At 37.6% G+C, this 22001-nt stretch overlaps 2 protein-coding genes across 2 annotated transcripts in view; both read right to left on the reverse strand.

The window, feature by feature from the left end:
- Positions 1-6191: 6191 nt before the first annotated feature.
- LOC103519751 (retinoic acid receptor RXR) lies at positions 6192-7407 on the reverse strand (the record flags this gene model as incomplete). Its single annotated transcript, XM_008484837.3, is given in 1 exon segment — positions 6192-7407. A coding segment is annotated over 1 exon segment (121 nt), but the record flags the coding sequence as incomplete, so codon positions are not given.
- A 2840-nt stretch (positions 7408-10247) lies between these two features.
- LOC103519752 (Down syndrome cell adhesion molecule-like protein Dscam2) overlaps positions 10248-22001 on the reverse strand; it is a 13097-nt gene continuing 1343 nt past the window's right edge. Inside the window, exons 3-8 of the mRNA XM_026831132.1 lie at positions 21364-21419; positions 20715-20876; positions 15368-15655; positions 12246-12358; positions 12043-12213; positions 10248-11652 (exon numbers count right to left, since the gene is read on the reverse strand). Coding sequence (XP_026686933.1) covers positions 11431-11652; positions 12043-12213; positions 12246-12358; positions 15368-15655; positions 20715-20876; positions 21364-21419 — 1012 coding nt within the window. The 3' untranslated portion in view covers positions 10248-11430. The remainder of the gene's footprint in view (positions 11653-12042; positions 12214-12245; positions 12359-15367; positions 15656-20714; positions 20877-21363; positions 21420-22001) is intronic.

The following is a 22001-nucleotide window of genomic DNA, read 5'->3' on the forward strand; positions in this document are numbered from 1 at the left end:
ATCGATAAAAAACTCAGAACATACATTTTTTTATAAATGGTATACCCATCCGTATAAGCAGAGCTTGTGCCACGGATGAGGAAGCAGAGCTTGTGCCACGGATGGGGAAATAAATTGGTACTCATCTACCCATATTAAACAAGAAACATAGGTATAGAGAAAGGCATTTAAATTTCAACATTAGAGGTACAAGGGGTGTATTAAATGAAAAACATATAGAAAACAGCATTAAATTTACATTTTAATATTAGAAGTAAGAATTATACAAGGGGGTGTTTGTAATTGTAAGTGCATTATACGGTCTCACAAGACGTGTAATTTGAAAAGGAAACTCACTTGTTCTTCTTCACTTGTTCTTCGTAAAAGGGAAAATGTAGAACGCTCAAAGAAACTTTTCATGGGAATGGAGATGAAAAGTAAGAAATGTGGTTCAAAATGCATGTTCACATGTTCACTTTAGAATAGAATAGAATTAAACTTTAGGGTAACAGCAGGAGCCAGGACGCATAGAAGGAGCCCCGCTATTGTTTCTGGGGCATTCAAGGGGTTTTAAACCCCCAATCCTCCCCAAAACCGTGAGATGAGTTGATTAGTACCATGGCTATCTTATGAACATGGAAAGAAATAAGAAGGCCTACGAATCTACATAAAGAAAGTGAACATAATGGTCATAATGAGGAATCATGAAATCGAGGAATTTACTCAATTTTCTACTCAGTTAATCAAAAAAGTTCAATTGCAGGAGAAGGAACCTTCAAATCTCCATGATCTACATTCCACTACATGAGGTCGTCAAATTCCATGACCTGGGCGGGGTTTGAACTTGATGGGGACTACTTTATAATGGGCCTAGCTTCCAACATTCATCACAGATTCAACAGCATTCAACACAGATGCAGTTAATCTACATTCCACTACAAGAGGTCGTCAAATTCTCTGACCTGGGCGGGTTTGAACTTGATGGGGACTACTTTATAATGGGCCTAGCTTCCAACATTCATCACAGATTCAACAGCATTCAACACAAATGCAGTTGTTTCGTTGATTCAAGTTCATAGAGCCCGCGGTCCTACAATTATGTAACTTGGTAGAATGAATAGAACTGGTAGGTAAGAATCAAATGAAACTTGGTAATGACCATTCTCCATTATATTTGTCCAATCACAGCGCGCTCGAAAACTTACTAAACTGTTGTTATTACCATTAATTTTCTAGAGCAATTTATACAGTGTGAGGACCAGTTTAAGAGTAATTTCACGTTTATTAAAATTCTTTAGAAAGCGGGCTCCAAAGAGACTTGAAGGAAAGGACAAAATGAGTTACAGCGCGTTCGAAAACTTACTAAACTGTTATTACCATTCATTTTCTGGAGCAATTTACAGTGCGAGGACCAGTTTAAGAGTAATTTCACGTTTATTAAAATTCTTTAGAAAGCGGGCTCCAAAGAGACTTGAAGGAAAGGACAAAATGAGTTCAACAAATGAAGTTCATTCATTAGAAGCTTTGGTGTGACATTGAATTCTGAGACATGAATGACTAGTCTGTCATCAGTTCATCACACGTGTCAGTATAAGCAAGAATTTGCTGTGAGCGTCACTAGAGTACGGTTTGACGATTTAGCATTTTTTGAAAGAGGCCTAATCGTTAAGTCACAAGTTTCATTCATTCAAAAGAGGATTGGTTCTTCTTGGTTATTATTTGTTACCGCGCCTTATGGTCTTATTTGAAGCTATGTATATTCAAGCTTCAACTTGAAAGCTTCAAAGGAAATTTCAAGTATGTATTTCAAGAAGCTTAGCTTCGTTTCGTAAGAGATTAAGCAACTCATTCACAGTTGCCAGAGACACTTCGACTTCAATGTGCGATATTGAAAGTGCAAATCGGGTCGAGAAAGTCGACTCACAGTTCGAGGAAAAGTTGGTAAATACCGTGCAACACCTCCTGAAAAAACAATAAGTAAAAGCTAGGTCGTGAGTCCCGATTCTCACAAAACCAATACGAAAACCAGTAAGTCTCTGATGAAAGTTAAAACAGCTTGGTTCGCCTCTTAAGCGCCCCACACACTAATGTCTGGGCTTACCAAGTCGGGTTATCTCGGGATTTATCTCAAGAATCATCCAGGATTTTCCTAGACTTAATACTCGTCTACCCGAGTCAATCTAGGACTGAACTCAATCCGGGGAAAATGCGTGCATATTAGCGAGCTGCTGGCTGCTGGCTTCTCGGACCTAATGAGACTGATTGAGATTTTTTTTTTTAAAGAGGTTTGACAGAGGGAACTGTAACTGCTATGGTCTTATCGTCCCGAAATCGAAGAGAGAAGGAAGACAGTATAGCAGAGAAAGTTATAGAGCTGAAAGTAGGTAGTCTAGTCTAGTAAAATGATTGTCCTGAATAGGGGTAAACCTGACAAGGAGAAAAGTGACATCAGTAGAAATAAAACAAGGAACATCAGCTCACGTTCAAAAGGAGACAAAAATGTAAGTAAATAATTTGATAAAGATACTAATACCATGATGTTTAAAACTATGAAATAAATAATTCCAAGTACATAGGTATATGAAGTAAATGAAGTTCAAAGAAAACCATGCCAGCCTAGTTAGCTTAGTTGGTAGTGCGTTCGCCTTGTAAGCGCTAGGCCGCGGGTTCGATTCCCGCCCGGGGCGGATTTTATCCTTGTTAAAAATAAGTCGGATTATATCACACAACTTGATTTTTTCTCTGAAATTGAATGTTTTTATGTTTTGACAGGGGATTATTGAAAGTCATGACAAGATATTTGATGACGGGAGGTTGTGCAAACATTTTCTGATAAAAGATGAGGCCAAGAAAAAATCTGTAGAAGCGGAAGACTATTTTGAAATATTGCTCAATCTGTTAGCGATTTTTGATTGGCTCTGCTGAACTGACTATCCAATATTGCCCACAAGGCCAAGTCTTTTAGCTATTACTGACTACCGAAGTGGAACCCAACTTACCTAACCAAATATTTTCCGAGAAAGCACCGAGAACGTCCCTGAAAGGTTGGTTAATCCTGTTCTACTATGGTGAAGCTAAACAAAAAATGTCGTTAAAATAAACAAATTAATACACATTTGATTCTACAGTAGAGATAACTATATTTTCAACAGTTCTTGGCGTTTCATGAGACAACTCATCTGTTTGTTTAAAGCTCCTTTTGATTTCTAACTGATTGTTGATAAAACCATCAAATAGACAACCAATCAGCATCAAATTATAATGAACTTTGAAAATGGTAAGATAAAATCCAAGAAGACCCAGAGTAGAGAAAGTTATAGAGCTGAAAGTAGGTAGTCTAGTCTAGTAAAATGATTGTCCTGAATACGGGTAAACCTGACAAGGAGAAAAGTGACATCAGTAGAAATAAAACAAGGAATATCAGCTCACGTTCAAAAGGAGACAAAAGATGTAAGTAAGTAAAAAATTTGATGAAGATACTAATGCCATGATGTTTAAAACTATGAAATAAATTAATTCCAAGTAAATAGGTAGGTACATGAAGTAAATGAAGTTCAAAGAAAACCATGCCAGCCTAGTTAGCTTAGTAACTTAGTTGGTAGTGCGTCTGCCTTGTAAGCGCTAGGCCGCGGGTTCGATTCCCGCCCGGGGCGGATTTTATCCTGATGGGATAATGTTCGTTCTCGGAACGGCTGGCTTTCTCCTATCCTGTCTTCCTTCTCTCCTCGATTTCGGGACGATAAGACCATAGCAGTTAAAGTTCCCTCTGTCAAACCTCTTAAAAAAAAAAAAAAAAAAAAAAAAAAAAAAAAAAAAAAAAAAAAACAAAAAAAATGGATAAAAGTTGCACGACTACACTTCCAATGCAACCGCAATGGCTCTGAAATGTTTCTTCCTCTAAATATTTGCAGAGTAATGATAAAGTCATTATCGCCAATTACCTCTGGGGCACTCTCTAATGCAAGGAATAGTTATGTCTCTAATGCAAGGAATAGTGAAGATGTTTGTATAGACAACCGAGAGCTCAGAAAGAGTGCTAGAGTCCGTAGTAACGGGGTTGAGAGCGATGATAGGACCATATCTGGTGAATCAGCAAAAAAGTTAGCAAATAATGGACCTCATGTATACAGCTATAGCTTCAGGTATGTCCTTTTGGACCGTCATTCCTTGGGTATATCAATGTGACGTGCAAAAAAACAATCAAGATTTATTCGGTACCTATGCTAAGATATATGTATTTCAGTTAAAAATTTCTGACAAATTGCTATGCTTCGAAATCAGGTCGATAGACAAAATACCTAGGTACCTACTTAGTTTAAGAACAAGATTTTCCAAAATTTCCAACCCCTGTCCTGGTGAGAGTGGGTGAGCTGCCAAAAGTTACTAGATCGACTAATTATCAGCTAAAATATCACCAAAAGGAATTGAAATAAGCCTCGTCCTAGGATTTCCTACTGAACTTAGGTCATGGTTCCTGTTCATTCTGACAAAGTCCACGGTCCATGTAACCCAGCCTACCAGATTCTTGGTTATTGACCCAGAAACCTCAGTAATGTCTTTCACCATGCATGAAATATTTCGATAGTGAAAATACTAGACCCACTGTTCATCTTGACTCTCAACTGTTTGTTTCAACACATTCAATTGGAAAACTGTGACCCAATGGTCAGAATACTTTTGGAGTGACATCTTAAATTGCAGGACAGGTGTCTTCAAACTTTCCTGTTGAAAGTTTCAAGGGATGTAATTTGGCATGTGAAAGCGGAAGTAATTTAAAAAGTCCTATGAATTGGTATGCCAATGCCAGAGCAAAATTTATTGTTCAGCGAAGTTATTGTTAGTGGATTGATCTGGAGCCTGAGAACTCAATATTAAGCAGCAAGTGCATGATGAAAACCTTTTCAGTTCAGTTAATTTTATGAGAATTTTTGTAAATTTCAGAGGGAAATTATGTCTTGAAATCACTAACGAAATTCCACCTAATGCAGGGACGAGCCAGTGATTCTAATGATGATCTACAATTCTAGTGGGAATACAAAGTCTATCCTCTGTTAAAGCGCCTAAAGGGGGAAAAAGTCTATCCTCTATTTCCTACGTGCATAAGTTAATATATTTTTATCATATTCCCTGAAATTCAACGTCTTTTATGCATATTCCCTGAAATTCTCTAACATTTGAATCCCCAAGGGCAAACTAGGATGCACCATCACAACCACATGTTGCACTCAAACGAGACACCTATTACACCAAAATAACATATGCGAAGATGAGATACGTAATGATCATCCCAACACTCGCATCTTACGATCAAATTCCCTCCAAACCTAAGAGCAAAAGCGTAGGTCAGTTATTTAAAATACAAAAAGATGTAATGCACAAGAGATGGATCTATTAGTCTAGTCAATAGAGCTTTAATTATGTTCCAAATTTTATTGGTAAGTTACCTATGTATTTGTAAACAGGTCCAGAATTTCATACCTATACCTATTAACTACTCGTATCGTATAGTCTTTACAGCTAAAAAATTCAAGGTGTGATCCAGTGACAGAAAAAGAAGAGCTTTAGAAATTTTGAAATGTTTAAAAAACCAACTTGAAATATTTCGAATTTAAGATTGATCTTCTTTACTTAGTGTGGAAAACCTACTGAAAGCCATCATGTATTGTATTCTACTCAAATCTCAACTCGGCACAAAGCACTCGAAACAATGGATTAAAACTTCCACAGTCTCAAACAACGTGCTTCAAAAAGTGTCCCGATTGACTGGCCTAAACTTCTAATGGATTCAAAATAACCGCCCTAGGATCTCTAGAGAGATGAAGATAACCCAGTCAACCCCGGAGTACAGATGGCAAGTGTTTGGGTAATTTGAGACAGAGCAGCACGCCTTAAACCCTAATCCCCCTCGTGAAATCTATAGCACACATAATCGACCGGCCGTCGATCGATGTAGACACTGTTTCGACAACATATGTTAGATTTATCTCGTCGTTGATCACTATGTTTGGACACACCTATACAAAGTAAAATAGGTTTTTTACCGATTTCAAATGATCGATTTTTACTTTAGGGATAAAATACATGACATAAACAAATAGGTACCTACTTTAAAAGTCTGTATTTCTAGGCCCGTCATTTAAAATCGGTCACGATCGCCGCATCTTTAGTAATGGAAATCGGCCGAATCGGCCCAAACTTCTTCAGTCACTCACCTCTGGTCCACTGAGCGGCGGCATTCTGTATAATAGCCGCCACACTCATCATCGGCTTCTCCTTCTTGAGCATCACATCGAGCGGCCTCCGATACTGGTGCTGCTGCGGGTGGTACGCCATGGCAACCGGCCGGGGTTCCGTCAAGGACTTTGAAACCGGTCTACTTCGACGGAATTTTTCGAACAAAATATCCGTAAATTTTGGTGAAATCAGGGAAAATCCTCAGTAGGTTTGTGGAAGACTGAGCGCGGCAAAATTTATTCCAAAACCTCTTTGATGGGCGTAAATTCTAGTCAATCACTAAGTGACAAAAACTCTTTTCAAGTAGTAGGTATATTGAAACACTTTTCTCGTCTTTTAGAGGGATATTAGGTTTCACTATTTAGAGTATTTAGCTATTTAGATAACTTTTCGTTGGGTCAACAGCTTTTTTGGATCTTTGTCGATTACAAGACAGAGTCTCTTGAACTACCATGGGCACTTTCTTCGAAAAATTGACAAAAATCTAACAGCTACTACCAAGTTATTCCAATTAGTTCTCACAGGTAAACACTAACTTTACAATAATTGAAAAACTTCCGACATATGAATTTCCGGAAAATGTAAAATTTAATATTAAAAGTTCCCAGAAAAAAACAATCAGGTATAAAAAAAAAACCGCTTTCTAAAAAATATTCTCTCACTTTTCGACAAACTGACGGCAACTGTGACGAAACTTCGGCGAAAATATTCAAAACTAAACAAACTTTTTTGAAAATTCCAACAAAACATTCGAAAATCTCTTTTCGCGGAATGTAAAAATTTAAAATAAATAAATAAAATTAATTGACAGTTTAAACTTTCAAAACCCGACGACTAAACAGACTTATTTCAAAATGAAAATTGAAAAATTCGATCAAAAAATCTCGAAGTTAATTTTCAAAAAAATGTCGAAAATTGCGAAAATCCCGTTAACGTCCCAAGTGCACCGGGTGGATTTATTTGCCTATCAGAAATTTGAATAGAACGATTTGGCGCGTAGCATATAGCAACTCCACAGGGCTAAGCTCAACTCAGTATCACCCAATCGACTTTGACCTACTGATCTTGACTAGTGGCCACACTGACATACTTTAATTCTCGACTGATTTTTTTTTTCTTCTTTTTTTTATTTTACATCGCGATTCTCCTCCACATAATTCGCGCGCATAATGTACGGTTATGTACTGACATATTGTGCTATTGTGTACTGAGTTGTGGAGGGAAAAGAGTCCGCAAATTGTTCTTTATTTACGAAGCAATCGAAGCAAGGTGATAAAAAATGCACTTTATGCAGCTTTTACCCCCCCCCCTCCCCCTCAGAACATCATTTTCGCTGGGACTTTAGCTAAATTTCTCTGGGATTTCGCTGAAATTTGGAGAAATTTTATTTTAGGAAATTTTAAATGCCCTCGGGGCAAATAGACATAAATCACCGAAAGTTTGACTAAAAGAGTGGCAAAAACCGTCGTAAATCCAATCATACATAGGGAGAATAATTATCTAAGAATCTAAGTCTCTATTGCAAACTGCAAGGCCAACAACAGATTCTCAAGTTCCCACTCGACAGAAATGTACGAGATTCTAGTACATCCCCAACTAAACGTGGACGGGATCGTGTTCACTTGATGACTGCCAGTGCAGTCGTGTGGTACCGAGAATCGCCGGAGCACGAATGCGCTAATGTACTTTTTTCGTACATATTGAGTTTGTCTATGTACATATTTAACATCTAATGCTTCTTATGTACTCATTCATATACTTTTTTTTTTACAAAAATAAATGTAAATAACATCAGACGACCTTGCCCTTCCCCTCTCTTCTTGCGAATAAAGAAGGGGGGAGGGGGAAGGAGGAGAAAAGGGGAAGTTGTTTTTCTATTCCCCCCTCTACATTTCTCTTTCCTTTGTTCATAAAACTGCAGCAATGTAATGGTGGTCGTTTAGAAACAGACGAACAGACAGACGACTGAGAGACAGGCAGTCTATGGGGATGCAGTGTCTACAGCTACCCTAGTGTCCCTAGTCTAAACTATGATTAAGGGGACATCGATGACATCGATCGACATTAATCGACATCGCGCATCGTCTGTAAGACGTCCACTCTAAATTCTATCAAAGTCTTTGATTGTACCTATTTTATATGGATTCCTGTCGACTTTGATTGATTTTGGTCAATTGAAATGTAGACATCTCAGAAGTGCCGCATAACTCTTGTAATTCGGGGTTCCAGGTGGCCGATTCTATGTAAGTATAAGAAAATCCTAAAGCAGAAAGCCAACCTCTGTGGGTGGCTAAGTCCTTGAGAGCACTGACTCTCAACTTGGAAGTCCTGGGTTTGATTCTAAGACGGGACGGAACTTCTTTCGTTCTCGGATAGGTATGGGTGGAAAAGAATGTGGCTTGAAGTAATGCAAAAGCGGTTCCAAGCTTCCGACTCTTCCGAGGTACATTTTTTTAAACAGTAAATGCTAAAGCTAAAATGACTCAGTTGCATGTAATGCACAACACCACCACTTCAGTAATAAGCCCTGCATTGACAAAACAGACTCACGAATAGGTTAAAGTTACCTTTTTTTTTTTTTTTTTTTTTTTTTTTTTTTAAAGAAAAAATCCCCCTCTGAAAACCCCAAAAAAACTTCAGGGGGGTTTTTATGAACTTTTAAATGTAACCCCGATTTTATGAACTTTTAAATGTAACCCCGATTTTATGAACTTTTAAATGTAACCCCGATTTTATGAACTTTTAAATGTAACCCCGATTTTATGAACTTTTAAATGTAACCCCGATTTTATGAACTTTTAAATGTAACCCCGATTTTATGAACTTTTAAATGTAACCCCGATTTTATGAACTTTTAAATGTAACCCCGATTTTATGAACTTTTAAATGTAACCCCGATTTTATGAACTTTTAAATGGAACCCCGATTTTATGAACTAGGTACCCTTGGTCCCAATCAGTTTATAAAATCGGGGTTCTACTGTATCCCCTTACCCACCTAGGTGTTATGTGTCATAAGGGGTAAAACAATGAGCTACATACAGAAACATGAATAAGAACATACCTACTCTTGTACGTATTGAATTTCACCATGTAAGATGTAAACAACGTGTAAACAACAGAAAGTAAACAAGGAATGACACGTGACTACTAAATGAACACAGGTCCCTGTGTAATGGAATAGTAAATGAACAGAACTGGGAGTAAATGATGGAACGAAGCAAGCTCTAAGTTTTGAACACGATGAGTTTTCCTTTTTTTTTTAGAGGTTTGACAGAGGGAACTGTAACTGCTAGGGTCTTATCGTCCCGAAATTGAAGAGAGGAGGAAGACAGGATAGGAGAAAGCCAGCCGTTCCGAGAACGAATATTATCCCATCAGAATAAAATCCGCCCCGGGCGGGGAAGACAGGATAGGGACAGGATAGGAGAAAGCCAGCCGTTCCGAGAACGAACATTATCCCATCAGGATAAAATCCGCCCCGGGCGGGAATCAAGAAAGCCAGCCGCTCCGAGAACGAACATTATCCCATCAGGATAAAATCCGCCCCGGGCTTCACCCATCCAGATCTCTTCAGCTAACCGAGTTGATAATCCTGGCCGAATAGTTATCTCTTCGGCCGGGAAACGACGTGACTTCGCTTCAACAGAACAATAGTTATATTTGGTACTGGTATAAGTAGGGCCATCGGCTTTAATTAACGCCCTGTGTCACTGCGACCTGGCTAGATCTTTTGTGACTTTCCCTTTATTTTTTTTCTAGAAGAGCCCTAGACTTCTTACGAAGGCCAGGGTTCTTTCAGGAAAAATTTGACTTCTTTAGGTGTTGTAATCATGCTTGAGAAGTAAAGCAGTCGTTTGTGAGAGGCAACACCACATTCACACATGATGTGTTCTGCCGTTTCTGGTGCCTTTGCATAGACGGCAGGTGGGTGTCTCAACTATACCCAATAGTTATATTTACTTCACCTATAACAAGGGTCTTTTTTTTTCCTTCTGTGAAGTCAAAAAAGCAAGAAAGAAACAAAGAAAGGTCTATTTCATACGAAAACATTCACGAGAGTTATAATTGATGATTATGAAAGTAGTGTTCTTGTTCACAAACCTCCTCTAATCTTTCCAATAAATATTATCCTATTATAGTGGACTTCTCCAACAAAACACAAAATCATAACTTGCAATAAAATAAATAATTAATCATATATCCAGTCTTATAAAATATTGGTTTGTGGTAAATGGTAAGAATAATGAATATTATTCAAGAGTAAAAACATTCAGGAAGATTGCCAGTAAAAAGTTGTTAACATGGACTTCGGAGTTCATTCCAACTGGGCCGGGAATGAAATCCGTATTGTGTACTGTCTGGATATCAATCTTGAACGTTAAACACAAATAGAATTGTACTGTCCACGTAGAACTGTAGCCTCTACAGATAAAACAATTTTAACAATTACCTACGTACACCATCTTCTAATTTTTGTACAACAAAGAAATGTCTCATGAAATGAGCTGGGCTTTTGCATACACAGTATGTACGGATGATTCTTAACTACTAAAGGTCCAAGTGGGTTTATTCAATAAATAAATAAATAATAAAAGAAATAAATAGGTTAAAGTTTATAAAATAGCTCGAAAAGAGTATTATACCAAAATTTGCTAGTCGCCTCTAATTTATAAATCTCTCACTTTTCACGTACTTTTGCTTGTAAAATCTACTTCCTCTCAGTTTCTCACATAGTTTCAGTTTTGAAGATACCAAATACAACAGGCAAACAGAAATATTGAAACACTCCAAAGAAATATTGAAACACTCCCATGTCTAGAACTCCTCTAAATACTCCTCTCTCTACCACTTGTTCTCTCACACTTCTCTCTATACTCTAACCCGCTCTTCATCTCAAGAAACAGTCCGAGATCGCATCATATTTCAGTCACAACTCTTACACAAATCCTAATCGGGGGTCAAGGGTCAAATTTAATTTATTTCAGGTGGTCTAAACGAGGGTCTGAAATTGGCGGCTCAGAATTCAGTTTCAAATTTGAACTGAGTATCTTTAATAAATTATACATATAAAAGTTAGATCCATTCACACAGTGATCGCTTTATTTTATCTTCCGCTAAGAGCCTGAATTGCATGGGCAATTTCACGTGTTAGTTACAGAAATTTCACATTCCAGTAGCGGCAATTTTACATTCGAGTAGCGGCGGCAATTTCACTTCACGTGGTATAATCTGTGAAATCCTCCATTTGCATCTTATCCGGTATCTTAGCGCGGTGCTGTTCGGTCGTGCTGTTGGCCGCGGCTGCCGCAATGGATTCGTTCTCCTGCGAGATTTTCTTCTTGATGCGTTTAATTTGCCGCAAACGTTCCAGCCAGTTAGACGCATACGGGGCGGACTTGTGACCCTTGCTCAGCGAACATAGGATGCGAGATGCGAACTGCAACATGGAAAACAAACATTAAAAAAAGAAGGATTTTTTTAATTATGTTAAGCATATTTAAATGCTTAACACAATGCTGGATCAATGAGATGAAGAACTATGCAACAGATGGGGGCTGAACGACAGGGAGGAGTTGACACAACATAGAGTTCTTTGGAGGCAAGGATTCATATATCCCTAATACGCCTTCGGAGTGAATGAGTGTATCTTTAAATGCTTGTCACAAATATCGTTCCCCTATTATTACACCTAGATAAATTTTATGACTTGACTTGGACTCGAACCACCAAACTCCATAGCCAAAGTCCAACGCATTGACAACTGCATCACTGAGGTTGCTCTTCAGATACAGAGTCCACCGTGCTAATGAATGGGTAATTTACTTACATTAGCATGCAAGGCCAGTTGCCGCGCCAGTATAGCCACATTCTGATCGGATACAACTTTAGGTTCCGAATGACCCACATGCTGCACCAGTTCATCCCGAGTTTTCACCGTGATCTGAGATATGCCATGCTCCAGTGGTTCCACCACAACGCATGCGTAGTTGAATTGACCCTGGAATACAAAAAAAAAAAAAAAAATTTGGCTTTCTTCCAGACCACAGTGGGTTCAGGCACTCCCTCTGCTTGACAGTTCAACATGATGGCTCGGTTCCTTTCTTCATGAACATCACTTGGTTCTACAACCCAGCGTGGTGGTACTGGGGATAAACATTCAAATAAATCATATCAAACTCTACACTTGCTAAGGTAAGGTCCTTTTCATACCTATGCTACATCTGCGAGGCGAGGCGAGGTAAAAGATCACACTTGGAAAAAAAAAAAAAAAAAAAAAAAAAAAAAATCCCCGAGTGATTTATTTTGTTTTTTCCGGCTCTATTTTTTAAAAAAAAAAAAAAAAAAAAATCCACGAGTGAATTATTTGTAGTTCTCCGGCCCTATTTTATGCTACGGCGCGGCGGTACAGTTGGCGCATTACGATTCGTCTCAAAAAGGGTAAGCGTAAATTTTCGTTTGCAGAAATTTTCTTAGTCATAATAATAGTAAGTAATAATGATGATAATAATAATAATAATAAATAGTAGGTATCTTACGATACGATAATTGTATGGACGTGAAAATAAATGTCATAATAATATCTACTAAGCAATCTAAGCATGCATGATATAAGTATGATAGCCGATATGTATAGAGGGAGAATAAAAAGTGAAAGTACAAACGTTACTTGGATAATATGAATAAGAAAATTGAACATACCTACCTACTATTATTACAATTATATTTCCTCACAAACTTACTTACCTGTTCAATGAAAACCCAGATAGAATAACATGTATTCTAGAAGTTTACCTACTATGTATATGTAAGTCTCGAAGAGGTAAGGATACACGAATAATATAATCAAAACCTCTTCAATGTCTACACAATGGCTTGAATCGCTCGACATTGTGAAACCCTCTCTCACGATCTAGTGGTGGATTCCAGAAATACTACCTATGTACCTACATTTCTATTTTGAAGTTTTTTGAAACACCCTGTATAAATAAATGCAAACTTGATATACGTGTGACAAGGGAAAAAATCAAATAATAAAATTGTACGGTAAGGTAAGAATAAATTTGTACACAACAAAACTAAGATAGAAATAAATCTACTGCTAAAGCATAAAATAGAATCAATCGCCAAAGAGGAAGATTAAAAATTGGTAAAGCTTTTAAGATTGGTAGATTACTCTATTCTCGATACCCAATACAACTGTTACTACTGTCAGTGTGATCATAATCATAAAGAAGTGTCACCCCCAAGCTCGAAAAAGATTTACCTTGTTATGTCCGATTTTTACGTTACGAAACACGTGGTTTTTGTCCGAAGAAATTTTGGAGCAGAGGTCTCCCTCCATCTTTCAGGAAAACTTGCGCTTTATTCAAGGATCAGAATGAAACCTTATTTGCCTTTTTCACTCACGTCCTTCCCGGCGAAATAACCTCTTAACTACCTGAAAAACATTCACGAGAAAACTACTGACCGTGTGTGGGTGCCTTTGGAATGTTGTTGTTTTGTTCTTTGGGGACGCTAGTTAGGGCTGTGAAAATGAAATTCAAATTTACCACTGGAAAAAGATTCATTTCAACATTTTCAACCAATCAGATTTTTTTTCCAAATAATATGTAAACGGCATCACGGGAGAAAAGAATTCAATATGTGGCTGGCTTAACGTTTTTTTTTTTTTAAAGAGGTTTGACAGAGGGAACTGTAACTGCTATGGTCTTATCGTCCCGAAATCGAAGAGAGAAGGAAGACAGGCAAGCATGAATATTATAACCGATCTAAACCATCACCACCGATCTATAACGATCTAGTCATCATCACCATCACCATCTATAACGATCTACTCAGTCTCACAGTGACACAGATTCCGGGTTTATTGTTTTGATTGTAATACGGTTCTGATGGTATCATCAAATCATCATCGGATCATTACCATTATTATCTTTAGTATCATTATTATTATTATTATTAATATTATCATTATCATTATAAGGTTGGTATTAGCAAGAATATTATCATCATTATCATGATTATGAACTTCTGCTCATCCTCAATCTTTTTCTTCTTCTTCTTCTTCTTCTTCTTCTTCTTCTTCTTCTCCTCCTCTTCTTCTTCTTATTCTTCTTCTTTTTCTTCTTCTCCTCATCCTCCTCCTTCTTATTCTTCTTCTCTTTCTTCTTCTTCGTTTCCTTCTTCGTCTTCTGCTTCTCCTCATCCTCCTTCTTCTTCGCCTTTTCCCGTGTACAGCCGGGGTCGGTGGTTTTTCGACTTTTTCGTCGGGCCTCTCAAAATTCCTAATTTTCTCGGCTATTTTCTTCTGTTTCAGGTAAGGCTGAAAGTATGGAGGAGTCACGAGGTAACAGGTAAAGGAATTTTGTCCAGCCTCTATATCAGCCCTAAGCCTAGGTGATTGATTTGGGCTGATATTTGGTTTGGCTACAAAAAAACCATAGTGGTTGCCCTTTGTACTCAACTTTTTTTTTTGAAGAGGTTTGACAGAGGGAACTGTAACTGCTATGGTCTTATCGTCCCGAAATCGAAGAGAGAAGGAAGACAGAATAGGAGAAAGCCAGCCGTTCCGAGAACGAACATTATCCTAAGAGGATAAAAAGTATTTTTTTTTCAATTAATAGCGCTCATCCCTAAGGGGAATTTACCTAGTTAAAAAAATTAAAAGGGGAAAAACAGTGCTACTCAAAAACGGATTACCTTTGATGCTTTGAACAAAAAACGACGGTCTAGAGGGTTTAGTTTATTAGAAAATAAAGTAAATTTTTAATAAATATTATTTAAGACCCACATTAGGTAAATACCTACAGGTTTGCCAGGTGCAAAAATATCCTGCAGTGCCAAAAGCAACAATTCAAATGAGGTGGTGAAACTGATATGGTGACTACAGGAAATACTAGGACTTGGTACATGTCAGCTCCAACTTCTTTTTTAAGGACATCGACACAAGTTGAAAGTTGTGTTTAAAGTAAATGCTTCATGATATGGTAAAACCATTAGAGTTTTGTATAATACCTACAAGTAGGTACAATACACATAATTTTCATTATCTATCATCCAACTATCTTGTTCAAAAGAATAGTATGATGTTGACATATACGAAGCCTGTGAGAACACAAGGGTGTAGGAAGGGGGAAGGCGGTTTAAGTTACCTTTGACCTGAAGTTTAGAGGAGTACCTAGCTTGAGCTGCCGTATTGGAAGCAACACAAGTGTATTCACCAGAATGCGCTGCACTCACTGAGTTAATGCTAAGGAGACTAGAAAACGAGTCAAGATCCGAAACATTAACGGGAAATCTAGGGCTTAAAGGTTTGCCGTCTTTAAGCCATCTAATAGTTAACGGTGGGTCACCATGCGTAACGCCGCATATAACCCGTGTTCTTGCTCCTTCTGGAAGCCCGTCAAATGGAAATGCAAACGATTCTATCTTAGGAGGCACTGTGGAAAGTGAACAATAGAATTCAGATGGTAATCAAGATGAGTATACAAAAAGGACACATTATCCCAAGCTTTTATTATAGGGGTAGGTATTATGTCAAACCCAAGGAACTAGAAATTATAATCAAAGAAGAGACATGCAGAATATGTATAACCGCAATGGCAAAATACTTACAGCAGTGCCATCAGTGTTATACGAATTCTGACATGTCTCAGAGAATAAGACTAATAAGAAATTAAATGTACCAGACTTTACACACTAAAGTACCTATAGGATTTGGTTTCCTAGCCATGTTTGTTGTCAATGTGATACTTTGTATATTTTACGTGTCGTCATACCTCATACAATTCATACACTCCTTCCCAAAGATAAAACGAAAGTGTTTTCCTACCGTGCTGGATGGGCTAGGAAAACACTTCCTTTTAATTTTTGGGAAGTTCAGCACAGCGCTAGGAAACCGTCTTATCAATGACATGGTAGAAACTGGAAGTTTAGTTGTTTAGTGGAGGCGATCTATGGCCTCGATGCCGGGATCACACCACACTCCGAGTTCCAACTTGATTTGAGTTAAACGATTGTAGTACCTATTGTACCTTCTTGGCCAAAAAAATTTAAATCAATTAATCAGATTTGATAGATACAAGCGCATGATTGATTGTGTAAAGTCTAATACGTATAAGAGATTTTTTGAATGTAAGAAATAATAATAATAATAATAATAAAAAAATATATCAACTTTAGTCAAGTAATTTTAATCAAAGGAGATTAACGAATTAGAAAGAAAGGTATATGGTATATAAAACACGAAGAATATATTTTAATAATAATAAAAATGAGTTGATAGTAGTAAAAACTAATGTAAAATAAAGAAATAAGTAGGAAAAGTACGATTGTAAATAGGTATGACTAGGGAAGAAAATGTTACCGTTGACAATAAGCCGCTGGACTTGTGTATCTTCAGCGACCATATTGCGAACTGTACATGAATAGTTTCCACTGTGTCTGGCTGACACACTATCTATCACTAGCATAGAGTTATACTGATCCACATGCGTTATACTCAACGCTGCCGAATTATCTAAATACCGCCCGTCTTTGAGCCACTTTATTGTGAGGGGGATATCTCCCTTGGTAATGGAACAGATAAGACTGGCTCGCTCACCAACATTGAGCGTGCGTTCAGGATTCGTGGGACTTAATTTAGGAGGAACTGTGGAAAATATGACAAGCATAGTGGTGTCTTGTGTATCTGTCAGTCATTTTTGGTGTATTTTCCAATTTTTCCCCAACATTAACCAGTTTATACCTATTATTAATTTTTCAAAAAAGATTTGGTGGGTATGTATGAATTAAAAATATTGTTAGTTTTCACATTCTTTATTATTTCTGTGTTAAAATGATTTGTACCTACCATCCAAACAGGTTTCATCAAATAGTAGGTAGGTAATAGACCCTGTGGCTGGATGGTAATTAAGGGATCTTACAACCTTTCAGAAACGCAGTATACGATCGAATTTCAGAAATTAAGTGCCCCAGGCGAAATTTTTGAAAGAGTATGTTCCTGGAATTTATCAATATTATTTAATTTCTGACGAAATTAATACTTCCACACATTTTTTTTCTTCTTTGCAGCCAAACACCGAAGAGCATACTAAATTAGAGCGCCGTAGGCGATTTCTTTCATTATTTATTTTTATTTTTTTTTTTTAATTTTGGGATACAACCTTTCGGAAATGCAGCCTGATCGAACTTAAAATCTTCAGCGCCGCAGGCGAATTTTTTTTTAAATTAATTAGTCTACAATCTTCAGAAATCCAGTATCTGGAACTAAAAATTTCAGCGCAGCGGGCGATTTTACAGACTTCCCCCTGCTTGTAATACATCAAATCATAGCTCTTAAAGAGCGTAGTACTTTGGTACAAATTGAGCTCGATCCGATAACCAGGGACGGAGTTATGGCCTATTCAAATTTTCATTTTTTAATGTTCTCCCGCGCATAGGGGAAGCACCAAAAATGGGAAATTCATATCGATAGGTGATTTGTTCTTCAAATAGGTCTCACTAGTGATTCATATTGAAATTTAGTCCCAAAAATGAAATTTCGAAACATCCATTTTCACCCCTCAGAGACCATCAGGGCCGAAAGACTAAATTTCATTTTTTTGGTCTAAATTTCGATATGAACCATTAGTGGGACCTATTTGAAGCACAAATCTTCAATCGATAGGAATTTCCCATTTTTGGTGCTTCCACTATTGGCGGGAGAAAAACACTACTGGTTTGATAGCATTCTTTAAGCCCTTTCTTTTGATAAAATTGGATCTTGAAAAAGTTCCTCGAATTCAGACTTATGTGACGTAGACCCACAGGTGGGCCAATAAATGGTACGTTTTTTAGGTGGGCGAATAAATGGTACACTATATGTATATATATTTTTTGCTCCTTGTGGGTTTTTGGGACGGATAATGTGTTACTGGGGGAAACAATATGTAATAGGTCTGTAACTTGTGACTTTTATGTGAAGTGGTCCTGTTTGAGCTCTGTAGTATACATTTGGGTTGGTTTTGGCCAGCACATATTCTGAGTGTGACTTTCTGATTTCCCAGTTTTGTATCTTGGTCTTCAATTATATATTTTTTGCTCCTTGTGGGTTTTTGGGACGGATAATGTGTTACTGGGGGAAACAATATGTAGGTCTGTAACTTGTGACTTTTATGTGAAGTGGTCCTGTTTGAGCTCTGTACTTCTGTAGTATACATTTGGGTTGGTTTTGGCCAGCACATATTCTGAGTGTGACTTTCTGATTTCCCAGTTTTGTATCTTGGTCTTCAATTAAATGATCATCGTTCCTTTCCTTGAAATGTAAACCTATTCTTTTGTTCTTAAGAATATAACAGTGGGGACGAGGTGTGAAACGTCCTAACATGTCTTGCGATTTTCGAAACGAGCGTAAAAAATTACCCCCCTTTACAAAAAATCACAAAGAAATACGATTTATTTCACTAGGAAAACTATTGTTTTTACGGGAGCACAAAAGCAAGGTCTTCACTGTCGGAAAAATTATCGAGGTTCGTTCCTTTCCTTGAAATGTAAACCTATTCTTTTGTTCTTAAGAATATAACAGTGGCGACGAGGTGTGAAACGTCCTAACATGTCTTTAAAGCAGCTCTGTCATAGAAGGGCGGTTCTCATGGAGAAACTAGCTACTTATGTAGAAGACGTCAGCGTATCTACCCAAAAAAATTATCAGACCTTAAAAATTTCCAACCGTTCCCGAGATATCGGCCTTTCCTGACGGCCAAAATGTCCCATAAGAAATACATAGGGAGTAGAGACGCGAGGACTCAACGCGAGGAGAATCTTTTTCCTCCAGCAGAGTTTTAGCTTCATTTTTATGTTTTTAGTTTTCTCCGTTGAACATTCGTATTCGCTTTGATCGAAAGAAAAATATTTTGAGCTTTGCGACTTTGTATGAAATTTGTACCTACCTACTAATTTGTACCTTGAGCGTGGTTGGTAGCTGAATGAGTGACCACCTAGGGAACTTTTTTTTTTTTTAATGTGACTTTGAATTATCTACGAATATATCACTGAAGTTAAGATACGTTGACCATGGTCGGTATTTGGATGGTAGAATATCAGGGAATATTTTTCAAATCCATTGAGAAGCCGACGACCCCATATTAGTTCATTAGTCCTGACGACCCCATATTAGTTCATTAGTCCTACCGACCCATATTAGATCATTAGTCCTGCCGACCCCATATTAGTTCATTAGTCCTGCCGACCCCATATTAGTTCATTAGTCCTGGAGCGCGTAACGAGACCGTATTCTCTCAAAGTGGTAATCTGATAGGGAGCGCGTAGCGCGACCATATTCTCTCAAAGTGAGAAGCCGATGGGGAGCGCGTAGCGCGACCTTATTCTCTCAAAGTGATAAGCTGATGGAGAGCACGTAGCGCGACCGTATTCTCTCAAAGTGAGAAGTCGATGGAGAGCCCGTAGCGCGACCGTATTCTCTCAAAGTGAGAAGTCGATGGAGAGCCCGTAGCGCGACCGTATTCTCTCAAAGTGAGAAGTCGATGGAGAGCCCGTAGCGCGACCATAGTCTATTGGAGTGCGAAGTCAATAGGGAGCGCGTAACGCAACGGTAGCATTCTTTCTGGTGAAGAGCTATCCATATTCCTACTGATGTTTTTTTCTTTTACTAAAATATTCTAAACCGTAGCGAAGCACGGCCACAACAGCTAGTACAATATAAAAAAAGAGCTGACACATTCCTCTCCCCCCCCCGTTCAGTGCAGCAAACCAAATTTCAATCATCGACGTGCATTGATGTCATCAAGAAGTGTATCAAATAGAGTAAAGGTGATAGTAAAAGTCTACGTCTACGCAATGCAGCCAGATATACAGGGTGTTGTTTTATATTTTTATTCTATGAGAGGGGCAACAAACCCTTTCATAATAATGAAAAACTTGGAGTAGAAAGATTTTTCCCTTTTTCCTAAGACAGAAAGAAAGAGAAAAGAAACTTTGTTGACATATTTAATCAACACGAAAATTGAAATAGAGTGAACTGAAGAAAAATTGAAACTGACATGAAGAGTAAGGAGAGAGAGAGAGAGATAGAGAGAGAGAGAAAAAAGAAAGAGAGAAAGAGGGAGGGCGAGCAAGAAAGTAAGAGAGAGGGAGAGTAAGAAAGAAAGAAAGAGATAGAGAGAGAGAGAGAGAGAGAAAAAAAAGAAAGAGAGAAAGAGGGAGGGCGAGCAAGAAAGAAAGAGAGAGGGAGAGTAAGAAAGAAAGAAAGAGATAGAGAGAGAGAGAAAAGAAAGAGAGAAAGAGGGAGGGCGAGCAAGAAAGAAAGAGAGAGGGAGAGTAAGAAAGAAAGAAAGAAAGAGAGAGAGAGAGAGAGAGAGAGAGAGAGAGAGAGAGAGAGAGAGAGAGAGAGAGAGAGACTTGTTGCATAATTATGACTTATTGAACGCGATGAACAATTTCCTTCAAATAGATGCATAATATTAATATGTAAATAATAAAAAGACTTGATGCAGCACTCACCTGTGACCACTATTTCACCAGACCGACGTGCACTGTGTCCCTGTTTGTTTCGAGCCCAGCATGTGTAGACACCAGTGTCCAGGTCTTTCTGTACCGGACTAATTGTTAATACTCCTCCAGGCTGAATTTTCTGTCGTATGCCGTCAGGCAATTCACGACCTCCTAGAATAAAAAAACATAATACGGTATGCTTAATTGCTTATACTGTTCATAAAGTTATAATAAGACCAAAATAACACTTGGTAAAACTTTCAATAACTTAATAAATAAAAAAACTCTTGACATTTAGTTTTACAAATTTAATAAATTTTATCTATACGCGTATTTTGGGTGTTACCCCCATTCTCAAAATGATATTTAATTAAAAGATATAAAAGGTATCATCTTGAGAATGGGGTAACACCCGAAATACGCGTATGGATAAAATATATTAAATTTGTAAAACTTAAAGTAAAGAGTTTTTTATTTATTAACTTGTTCATAAAGTCTTTGTGCTTCAAATAGGTTTATGATTCATTTGCATTTTCTGATATCAAAATTCTGCATTTTCTGATATCAAAATTAATTCTGAACAATCTGAACACTACTACTGTGAAAGAGTCATTTTTCCATCTCTTTTCTATGACAAGTTATTGGCAATTTTGTGAACGCTGCGCTGTAATGTTGTGTTTTTTAACATCATCACCAAAGTAGCTTTGGTTGATACTTGGGTGAAAATTTCGAACTGGGAAAATACTACCTATATTCTTTCCTTTATTCTCTTATTTCGCTTTACTCTATTCCCCGTTTTTCATTTGGTGATTTTGTCTACTGTTGGTGATTGTGTAAATTTTTGTTTAAAATACGGTTTTGCATTTTTTTTTTTTTTTTTTTTTTTTTGTTTTTTTACAGCTAGTAGGTACAATATAAAAAAAGAGGTGACACATTCCTCTCCCCCCCCCGTTCAGTGCAGCAAACCAAATTTCAATCATCGACGTGCATTGATGTCATCAAGAAGTGTATCAAATTTCATCAAAATCGGAGCAGGCGATCGCGAGTTATACCGGAACAAACACTCAAACAAATAAACAAACATCCAAACTAGTTATATTATGTTACCTATGTGTATAGGTAGAAAGTTAGATATCATTTTATTTAATGCAATAGGTACCTTCAAATAAATATTTGGTAGATATCCCCCACAAAACACAAATGTGAAAAAAGGCCAAGATCCTATCTAAAAATGTCGGCCTATAAAAGTGGTGAGCATAGGCGGCGATAGGGGGGGGGGGGGTCGGGGGGGCTGAG

This window comes from Diaphorina citri, unplaced genomic scaffold (assembly GCF_000475195.1).
Source record: "Diaphorina citri unplaced genomic scaffold, Diaci psyllid genome assembly version 1.1 scaffold2924, whole genome shotgun sequence".
In the NCBI taxonomy this organism is placed as follows: domain Eukaryota; kingdom Metazoa; phylum Arthropoda; class Insecta; order Hemiptera; family Psyllidae; genus Diaphorina; species Diaphorina citri.